This window comes from Phyllobates terribilis, unplaced genomic scaffold (assembly GCF_046119375.1).
Source record: "Phyllobates terribilis strain yellow unplaced genomic scaffold, ASM4611937v1 Scaffold_3__8_contigs__length_932513732, whole genome shotgun sequence".
Taxonomy (NCBI): Eukaryota; Metazoa; Chordata; class Amphibia; order Anura; family Dendrobatidae; genus Phyllobates; species Phyllobates terribilis.
The window spans coordinates 845,508,117-845,519,352 of record NW_027362763.1 but is presented as its reverse complement, the minus strand read 5'-3'; the positions used below and the strand labels follow the sequence as shown (position 1 = coordinate 845,519,352).

Sequence of the window (11,236 nt, the reverse complement as noted above, 5' to 3'; positions counted from 1 at the left end):
GCCACGGGATGTCCTCCGGTCCGGATGCCAGCTGGATTTTCCCTGGAGTGGAAACCTGTAAAGACTGCACAGTTCGGGTTAGCGCAGCAACGCTTTTAGCTAGCTCTTGGACCTGATGGTGCAGGTCTGGAGCCGGGTCATTGTTCAAAGCCTGCGCATCAGCTCCCACAGGCCCTGCCGACAAGGGCGCCGCCTCCTGGTGGTAAGTGGTAGTGGGGCGTCTGTGGGTCACAACGCCACCTGGTGCCGGTTCTCGAAGCACCCGGATGGCTCTGTCCTTGAATTGTGCAAATCCCAGATGAGGATCCTGTAAGGCCATTGCCCGCAACTGGGTTCGGTGGGCATTGCAATATAAACCCTCTATAAATTGTTCAGTCAACAGCCTGTCCTCGTCTCCCACGCCGTCAGGGTCGGTCTGCTTAATGGCTCTCAGGGCCTCTTGTAGGTTCAGGGCATAGTCCCTTATACTCTCATGTGCCCGCTGTTTGCACCCATAGAATCTAAGCTTGATCTCGGCTGAGGTGCGGGTATCAAAGGTGTCCCTCAGCCGGGTTAGTATCCCTGCGACAGTCCTCCCCCCAGGTGGCCAGGACTTTACCTCCCTTTGGGCTGCCCCGGTTAATTGGGCCACCAGGATGCTCACTTTTTGCTCCTCTGTGAGGGGGTACACCTGGAAGAGGCTATCCAGCTTTTCTCTAAAGTCATGCAGGGTATGTGACTCCCCTGAGTACTGGGGTAGCCAGGCTGCCCCCGGGATATAGGGCATGGTGAAAGGCATGACCGCAACAGCGGTGGCGCTGGCGGGGGTTGAAGCGGTGAAGCTCTCCTCCGTATCCGACATCCTTCTCCCCCCTAGTGGACCGTGGCCTACCTTGCGATGATCCTCTTCCATAGGCCGCGGCTCCGCAGTGGATCGTCAGGGTTGAGGACCTTCCGTCGCGCTCCTGTGACGTCGGCGTCTGCTGGGCTCCTTCCAGGACCTTACGCAACGTCCGGACATGAGGCGGGGCTTCAGTTCTCGCGCGCTTTCGGAGTCCACGCCCCTCTTCTTCCCGCGCGGCGTCCTCAAGATGGCGTCCAATGGCGGGAAAACTCCACGTGTGGCGGGAAGAAGGCTGAAGATGGCGCCGGATGGCGGGAAAACTCCACCGATGGCGGGAAGGAAGCGGAAGATGGCGCCGGATGGCGGGAATCTTCACCACAGGTAAGTTTGAACAGTCTTTTTCAGGCACGCAGTACCCGGTGGTTGCGGGCACGAGATCCTGCCGACTACGCCAAAAGTTGACGCGCCCCTGGGCCTGTGTCGCGCAGCGTTGCGCACGCGGGAGCTTACCCGGAGCCGGATCTGTTGAGGGTTGTAGTCTCGTGGCGGTGATCCGGTCCGTGCCCAGGGAGTCAGACTAAGTGGCGCTGTATCAGCGGTAGATGTTGGACGACTATGCCACCCGTTGAGTACAGCTAAGGAGCTGCTGCTGCAGGGCAGACCGCTGAGGCCGGTGGTAGGATTGTGCAGCGTGATAGTATAACCCCCAACGGGAGGGGTATGGCCTCAGGGCAGCCGACGTGGATGATGGGGGTAGCAGGAACCACTCGGAGACGGTACGGTGTAGTTCAGGGTCTTTACTGGTGACAAAGATAGACCCTCCCGGAGTACTGGCTAGCGATTGGGGCCTGGTCAGTCCTTGAGCAGATGGGATCTCCCCTGGCCAGGCGGAGTTGTAGGCCTCCCAAACTAACGATACTCTTCTGGCTACCTTGCTAGAGGCGGGTATAAGTAGCCCACGTCCCTGAGTGTACCGTGTGGTGCTCACCCGTATGGCCGGTGACTCGGGGCCTTCTAGTAGCTTTCGCTCCACGACGGCGGTGCTGGTCCCACGCGTGTGACCGTGCCTTCGGGTTTCTGGGCCAGAGGACCTGCAATCCCCTGCCGGTCGGTTTCTGCTGCTGGATAGGAGTTAGTCCCCACAGCCTCGGACTCCGGGTCCGGTGATAACTTCTCAGTCAGGGCGAGCTCTGCAGCTGCCAGCCCCTGACTCCTTGTAGCACTGCTCCCACAGAGCTCCTGTTGTTTCTTCCTATGCTGCTTCTCTTCTCTACTTCTTCTCTACTCACTAACCCTGCCTCAGCCCTAGGTTTATATAGGGGAAGTTCTTCCCCTCCCAGGACTGGGCAGGAGGTGTGGCATGCATAGGATCCCTGACCAAGAGACCTCCCACCTGCTCTCAGACGTAATATCTCTATCACTGTGGCAACCAGACCCCTGGGGTGTCACAAAACAAAGTTGCAATAGTACCAATAATTGCTTCTAATTGTGGAATTCAGTATTGTGACTAGACTTTCATTCACCTACAACAAAGAGGACCAAAAAAATAACTGTAACCAAGGCAGACTATGTGGTTTATGCCTTTTTAGCTCAAGGGTCTTTTAAGTGATCTGTGGGGGTCTCAGGACCCGAACCCCCATCAATCTGCAGGGCCTTTTAGCACCTATCTCAAATTGGAAAACATCTTAACTGGGTAGCCCCGTCTTCTTCTAAAAGTCAGCACTCACTCTATGTGACAGCAGATTTCTGAATCCTAATAATGTGTAGTGTGCATGCTGTCGGGATTCACCGGTATTGCTGGTGAGAGCAGGTAGTCACGTGACCATGAGTATAAAAAATGCATACATGTGGTCATGTGCCGATTAGATTTGCTTGGCTTCTGACAATTCATTTGTATTGATAGAAGCAAGGCACATCTAGTGGGAATATGGCCAGAAGCATGCAAATCACATACTTGCGGTCATGTAACTGCCCCCTCTCACTGGCAATACCGGTGAATCCTGACAGCTTGTGCACTAAAAGTTGTCAGGATTCAGAAGTCTGCAGACACATAGAGTGACTGCAGACTTTTATCAAAAGATCCAACAACCCTTTTAAAGTGCAGGTACATTTCAAATGTTAGCCAATGTAATTTAAGAACAAAAAAACCCACATTATATGGGAATTGATGAATACATTGAATTATTTATTCATTCATAAAATGTATCTGTGAAATTGAATGCAGGGAATTTCATAAAGTTCCAACTAAAATTTTGGAAAATTGCAAACATTGCAAAAACAAAGCAAATAAAGTCTGATTAAAACTTTTCTACAGAATTTTGTAAACAATCACAATGTTGCATACATTGATAATGATGATCATGATAGAAATGTAAAACTTGCTGTATATAAAGTGTAACTGGTAAAAACATCAGATGGAAAAAATGACTCTACTCTATTTCATCCTTACTTTGTAATTATTCTCTTAAAATGTTGAGCATCATGCGCATGAATGATCTTGATACTATCGACTTAAAGGTGATATAATTAAAACTTTAGTGTGTGCAAATTCTAACCCCAAGCACATTATTAGCAGATACATATAAGAGGTTTGATTAGGCCAAATGTAATTTTTTGATGGTTTCAAGGTATAACCCTCGATTATATTAACCTGTCATCTTGAAAATTTCCAAAGCATTGAGAGCATCTTAGAAAGAAGGGGGCAAGCTAAGCAGATTGATTTGTGGTTGTATGGAAGAAAAATCAGTATAACTTCTAAATAATTCATCTAAACCCTTGAGACTTACGAGTCCAGTGGGTGGTCTAACTCCATGATTGGCAGCCTCTCCACATTAGTATGTATACATAGATGAATGTCAGTAACTGCCCATTGGACTCTGAAGCCCAATACATTCTATAATAAATAAAATACAAGGGCTTTTTTTTTAGCAATCTACAGGTATATATCAATCTGCATAGCGACTCCCGCTCAATAACATGATGATGACCAATCAGACTGCATGTCCAATGTGACTCCAACATACAAATGCTAACTGAAAAAACATTGGCCCCCCCCGTGGAAGCCTATGCGAAATGCGCATCGGGACTCCAGTGTGGTGCTGGTCCCTACCACTAGCATGGGTGAGTCTTAAATATTAGTTCAGTGGAGTGTCACTTGACTTTCTTCCACTTTCCTTTTACTGACCTATGTCACAGTTCTCTTCTATGACTGCTTTTCCCACATTGCCCAGCATTAGGCATTATTTGCGTTGCATTTTTTAGACAGCACTGCTGTAGTACAGATCCACTTGGATTTCTCTCCACATATGCCCACATTTTTGTAATGTTTGGAATATATATCTGTATCGTTTCATAGATAACCCCATGTGGACCTAGTGGGTTACCGCCCTGGTCTTATGTATTCCCCACCAATGACCTGCTATTTTTATTGATCTGTTTTGTTTTTTTATAATTCATATTTAATAAAGTTCATGTTTTATTCTTAAACAAACTTGTCACTCTTATGACTTACCATAGGGTATATTACTCCATTCTTTCTAGGCTCTAACTGTACTGGGAGTACCCACATTTATTATTCATTAATTATGGTTAAAGTTCTTTGCCATATTGTTCGGCTCATCTGCTTTCATAACTGAAAAAAGATATCCACATGCTGCTGTTGAAAATATAAGCTTGGTATTAATGCCTACATTTATATCATATAAACTGTATATATTTACATATATATATATATATATATATATATATATATATGTGTGTATATATACATATATGTTTATATGTATATATTCACAGAAAAATATGGACAGTGACCAAATCATTGTGATTTGGGCTCTGCATGCCACTATTTTGGATATAAAATGAAACAACTGAAATGCGATTGAAGTGTAGAATCTCAAGTTTGACTAAAGGGGTTAAACAAAAATATTCTGTGAAATGTTAAGGAATTGTAATAATTTTTCTACAAAATCTCCTTATTTCAGGAGCTCAAAAGTAATTGGACAAATTAACTTTACCATAAATAAAATGTCGGGAAGCCATGGACATCACCAAACACTGGGTTAACCCATTTGTGATGCTTGCCTGGCTTTTACTGCAGTTGTCCAATCAACCTTGCTGCATTTGGTTGAATCTGAGAAAAAATTATTGCCCTGTACACTTCAGAATTCATCCGGCTGCTTTTGTCTTCAGTCACATCATCAATAAACACTAGTGACCCAGTGCTATTGGAAGCCATGTATGCCTATGGCATCTCACTGCCTCGACCATATTTTGCAGAGGATGTGGTGTGCTTTGGATTATGATCCGTTCCAAGCCTTCTCCATACTTCCTTCATCCAATCATTCTTGTTCAGGTTGATCTTAGTTTCATCTGTCCAAAGAATGCCTCTCCAGAACTGGGTTAGCTTCTTTAGAAGGTTTCTTTGGTAAAGTCTAATCTGGCCTTTCTATTTTTAAGGCAAATTAATGGTTTGCACCTTGTTGTGAATCCTCTGTACTTGCTCTCATGAAGTTTTCTCTTTATGATAGACTTAGATACTGAAACACTTACATCCTGGAGTGTGTTCTTCACTTGGGTGGATATTGTGGAGGGGTTTTCCTTCACTATAAAAAGGATTCTGCGATCATCCTCCACTGTTGTCTCCCGTGGACGTCGAGGCCTTTTTGAGTTTCCAAGCTCACCAGAATGCTCTGTTTTTGCTGAATGTACCAAACTGTTGGTTTTGCCTTCCTAACATTCCTGCTATCTCTCTGATGGATTTATTCTTCACTACAGTCTAATGATGGTCTGTTTCTTTTCAATTGAGGGAGCTCCTTTGACCACATGTTGTGGGTTCACAGCAACAGCTTTCAAATGCAAATGTTACACCTGGAATCAACTACAGACATTTTACCTGCTTAATTGATGATGGATTAACAAGGGAAAAGCCCATGCAGCCCATTGAGGAGCTTTCGAGATAATTGTCCAATTACTTTTGGTCCCTTGAAAAAAAGGCAGCTACTTATTAAAGCGCTGTAATTCCTAAACCTTTACTCCAATTAAGATGTGAATACAAATAAAGCTGACAGTCTGAACTTTAAGCCCATATTGATTATGTGACTTACCTAACTGTATATACTACATATATGTGTGTTTTGTATGGGATATTTGTTTTAGCAGTTTTCTCAAGGTCAATGTTTCTTATAGTGATCAGTTGTACACGGACATGGCCTGCTTGGTTCATTTAGACCTTACATGGCCAGATATCTACCTAAACTTCATGCACAAAAATGAGCACAATATTTGGGTGGTTAATATGAACTCATCATTGCTGTGTTCAGTAGATGTATATAAGATCATGTTCCAATACTAATTTTTGTCTAATATGAATTTTTGTACACTTCATAAACATTTTAATTAGTTATCATTTTAGCATACAATTAGCATAATTTGCAAACAACACATTTTTAGCATTGAAAAGTAGGACCCAGTTATTGAAACCAACCCTATACTTGTGACCGCAAATACAGTAGTTGATACTCAAAATCAAAGGGAAAGTGACCTCTGGCATTTCAAAGACTTTGAATTTGAAGAGAAGTGGTTGATCCATAGTAGGAGAGCTAGTAGTGGTTACATAACAAATTTTGGTAATGAGTTGGGTGGCACATAAGTAAACCTAAGATTGTGGTTTAGCACATAAGAGAAAATGAGGACAAAGGACTGAGCACTTAGGACAGCGTGGGAATACATTACTTAGCACAATAATTAGCTATATAAGCTTTAGAATGCATTAATTAATTTTAAAGGGGTTTTCCCATCTCAAACATGTATGGCTTGCCTGTCCTGCAATTTTTGGAAATCCCATACAGGTAAATGAAGAAAGTTGCACACGAACATCCAATTCTTCATTCCTGGCTGTGCAGGATGTCTCCCCGATCCCAAAAAAGTTAGCGGTAACTGCATCTTTAAGATGATTTGCGCTTTAAATGTTTGAGATGGGAATGCTCCGTCAAGCATCAAAGCATAAGAAGTTTGAAAAAAAAAACACGTTTTTGGCACAACATTTTAATTTATGAACAGTAAATAAAGAAAATGAAAAGACACATATGCTCATGTACAACACACTGAAACAAAACATTCAAAACTGGAATGAGTGTACATTTTTCAGGGCTCAAAAATAGTATCTTGACTGGTTTTAAACAAATGTTTATTTATAACACATTTTATGAACTAAATTAGATTTTAAGCCTTAAAAGATAACCACTCAATTTTATTTCATTTTGGCAATATACAATTACCAAATATATTCTCCTCTTGACAATGCTTTTTAATAGGTCTTATGCACACTAGTACAATCGTTACACGTATGCATTTCTCAATCTTTGCATTAACTGAATTGATATGCTCTTCATCAGCTGTCAAGGCCTCTTAATAATTCCAGAAAAGCCTCTCCATGCAGGTGAGATGATCTCTTGCCTAGATAGTGACACTATTGTATAATTATGTCTTATAATTTCATGTACTTACAAAAACACATCTGCAACCTGTCAAATGTTAAAGCTCACATGATTGGGGTCATCAAATTATTCCTGTAAGTATGTGAGACATAAAGATACCAAATTACTGAAAAGAAATATCCTACCATTATCCATGTTCTATAGGAGCATTGTATCATTTTTGAGAGCATGTTAATTAATTCGGGAAATCCATGATGACCGCCTTCAATGGGAATCTGTCAGCAGGTTGTTGCTTTGTAATCTGGCAGCAGCATGAAATAGGGACGGAGACCTTGATTCCAGTGATGTATAGCTCAGTTTACTGGGTGCAGCAGTTATAATAGAATCACAGTTTGCTCTGCGGCAGATCTAGCAGAGCTCAGTTGTTGAGCTGTGTATAACCCTGATCACACCACAGCTTTCTGTGTACATTGTATACTGAAAGAACTGCTAATCAGTGCTGGGAAAGTAGTTGGTCTAGGATGCATGAGGTCAGTTGTCCTCTAGTGACATTCTCCTGCTGATAAAACACTGATTGTATTGAAACAGAAAAAGACAGCCCAGTAAGTGTCATATAGCTGGAATCAGGGGTTCTGCTCCTACATTAAAGTGCTGTCATGTTATGCAGCAAAAACCTGCTGACAGATTCTCTTTAACCTTAATGCATTTCCATATCAAACTGGTAAAGGGTACATTGTTTCGGAGGGTTTCCAAAAATATAAAATAGCAAATGTATCTAATATATAATTTTCCATATAGAAAGATTGAAAGTTTAATTTGAAGCATGCAATAAAGCAGTTAGGTATTGAGGCGCTTGATAAATAGTTTAGTAGGAAAAATACTAAATAGTCACTATTGTTTCATTAAATTTAGGCTCATCTGAGGGTAATTCAAAGACTAACAAAGGAACATTGAAAAAGTTATTTATCCAAAATGACTTTTTTTTTATCCCAGATGATCACTCCACAGTGTCAACCACTGCTTGTCTCCCTTCTGTCTAACTTGGTTTCCACTGCCTGTTGTTAAGTGTAATCCATCTCAAGCAGCAGAGATGCTGAGATAAATTACAGGAAGTGACGGCCATTTTTCTGTCTTCTCATGCGCTCCTGTCAAACTGTATCTAAGCATAGCAGAGAAATGGGCTTTCAGCTCAAGGCAGGCGTTGAACAATGGTGTGAGCAATGCATAGTGGAAAGCAAAGAAAAGAGATCTTCAGCTCCTATAATGCTGGCAGAATGATGGTGTAGAGGAGCCACTCAACTAAAAAGGAGGATGGCAAGTTATAGCTAAATTAGCATTGGGCATATTTTTCTTGTATGTTTACCAAAAGCCATTTTAGCCATTCTTGTATTCTTACTTTGGATGAAATGACAATATGCTTTAAGTAGAACATGGCATGCATTAAGTTCTTCACTGCTCTTTCTAGTCCAGTGGGCGGTCCTACTTCATTATTTCTTTATGCGTACTAATACAGGCTAGGCTGTCAATCACTGACTGATTTTGCCCACATAACTCTTAAACCCAAAATTAGCATAGATTTAAATGAGTAAACTATAAATCATGCTTAATTTTTTTTCCAACAAATCAATCTACTCAGTTCAACCTGATCCATAACCTGCAGAGAGAATGACATAAATAATGTGACAATGTCCCTTTTAAAAAAAAATAAACCTATCTATAAATAACATATTTCCTAGCAAGACCTGAATCCTCAATAAATAATAAAAAAAAAATTAGAAATAATTATATTATGTTGTTAATCTTTCCCGATTTGATAAATATTAAGAAATTTATGAAAAAAAAAATATTTTATTGTCATTTCCTATAACATATCACTGAAAAATGATGGGTTTCTGAACATGCTCAATGTTGTTTCACTTCAACCCAATCAACAAAGGCAATGTCAAAGAAGCTAAGACAGCTTCTATTAAGTTAAAAAGGGCAGGGAATCTCATGCTGATTTACTGAAAGGAAGGCTGTTTCGTTACTAAAGATCTTGGGGGTAGACATTAATTGATTCCATCAGCCCATGAGAATGACTCATGATCATATTAACATATTGCTATAAATTGGAACTTACAAGCCAGAGACGCTTTTTTACAATGGAATACATGAGCCATTTTAACCTGTTGAGATGTCACAATAGCAAAACACTTGCAAAAAGTGATTTCTTGATCGACATCTGCCATGTCTTTCAGAAAAAAAAAAACTTCTTTAGCAGTCTTGACTGGCTGCTTAAAATAATGGCAAGACATTTGAATCAGAAAAAGTAACCAATGACAAAAAAAAGAATTTACATCCAAGAATGAATGAAAAGATTCCAACAGCGACATTCCAATTCGAGCATGATTCTTCTCCTCTTCTCAGTATAGTTAATATCAGTTCAGTCTTGTGCCTTTTTTCTTAATAAGTCATGTTTCACCAGCTATAAGCTTTCTATGGTTCATAAATGGTTGTTTTTGGAAAGGTACGCTATTAGCGCTACAGCCACTCCAACATATATTCCTGTTCCAATGGTAATGGACAATACTGCTAAGAAGAGTGCTCTCCGGGAACTGGAACTTGCTTGATGAAAGTCACCTTTAGCCACAGCTTTGTTTGTCTGCAATTTGAAAAAAAAATGCAAATTAGAGGATATTATATGGATATAAATGCTAGAATTGATGTACACTGTCATAGAAAACTAAGGCCATGATTCATTAACACTGGCTAGAACAATGACAATCTTGTTCAAGGGGCATGTTGGAGTCAGGCGTTAAGAGGCATTAAGATGCATACCTCTTAATGAAGCCGACACTTCTGACAAGTGGCGTGCGCCTCCATGGGCCTCACCACGAATCTTATGTTAGCCTTAGACTGGAGTAAGATTTCTGATGTAAGGCATGCCACTGCTCAGTATGAATTAGAAAAGCTGTGGCATTATTCCCTTATCGCCAACCAGTTCAGCCAATGTTGAAAAAGCTGTACAAGACTTGCATCAAAACGCCAAAAGACGCAATATTTTTGCAATTTTTCTAAGTGATTTTAATTTTCAGGGCGTAACCTCTTGGATGGAACCTCTTTGATGTATTAGGGATTAAGATTCTTCACACAAGCAGTTTTAGTCACCCATTATAAGCTATCATGCATTTTTGACATCACTGTTATATTACTATGTACTATAGTAATACATTATGCATTATATGGAACAAACCAAAGTAGGTCATTTCTAATGCTGACCAATTCACTTTATGTGGGCATACAAGTGGAAGCCATAGTCCCATGGAATGATATACAGACCATTAATTTACTACTATCCAGTAGGATCAATGTCAAGTGATGGCCAGTGGCCAATACTTTTCCATTGCTGCCATATCGTTTAGTTTATTCAGACTTTGATAGATGCTGCTTTCATTGAGATATAACATTATCCTGTCTGTTTAGAAACATGTTTTATCTCACAGAAAGAATCAGCTGCCATCCTGTGCTGTCCAGTCTGTATACTCTTTTGCGTGCTCCCTTGCCCAGGAGATGTGGTATGATCAGAGCATGACCATGGGCAGCATGGTGGCTCTCTGGTTAGCACTGCAGCCTTGCAGTGCTGGGTTCCTGGGTTTTAATCCCACCAAGGACAACATCTGCAAGGAGTTTGTACGCTCTCCCCGTGTTTTCGTGGGTTTCCTCCACGTTCTCCGGTTTCATTCCACACTCCAAAGACATACTGATAGGGAATGTAGATTGTGAGCCCCAATGAGAACAGTGTCGATATTGTCTGAATTATAAAGCGCTGCGGAATATGTTGTCACTATATAAATAAAAAGATCATTATTATTAATTTCCTGCACGGTCAGACACAGCCATTACATAGTACACAGCAGAGGCACATTTATATTATCTCGGCACAGGAACATTTTTTAAAGCATAAAATTAGGGAAATTATTTTGATTCCAAGATCTAT

At 41.2% G+C, this 11,236-nt stretch overlaps 1 protein-coding gene across 2 annotated transcripts in view; it reads right to left on the bottom strand.

Moving 5' to 3' along the window:
• Nucleotides 1–3,167: 3,167 nt before the first annotated feature.
• Nucleotides 3,168–11,236, bottom strand: part of SYNDIG1 (synapse differentiation inducing 1) — a 457,525-nt gene continuing 449,456 nt past the window's right edge. Inside the window, exon 5 of one of the 2 annotated variants that reach the window (XM_073672507.1) lies at nucleotides 3,168–9,901. In XM_073672507.1, the coding sequence (XP_073528608.1) occupies nucleotides 9,743–9,901 (159 nt within the window). In that variant the 3' untranslated portion in view covers nucleotides 3,168–9,742. The remainder of the gene's footprint in view (nucleotides 9,902–11,236) is intronic. The other variant, XM_073672506.1, reaches the window with a different exon arrangement.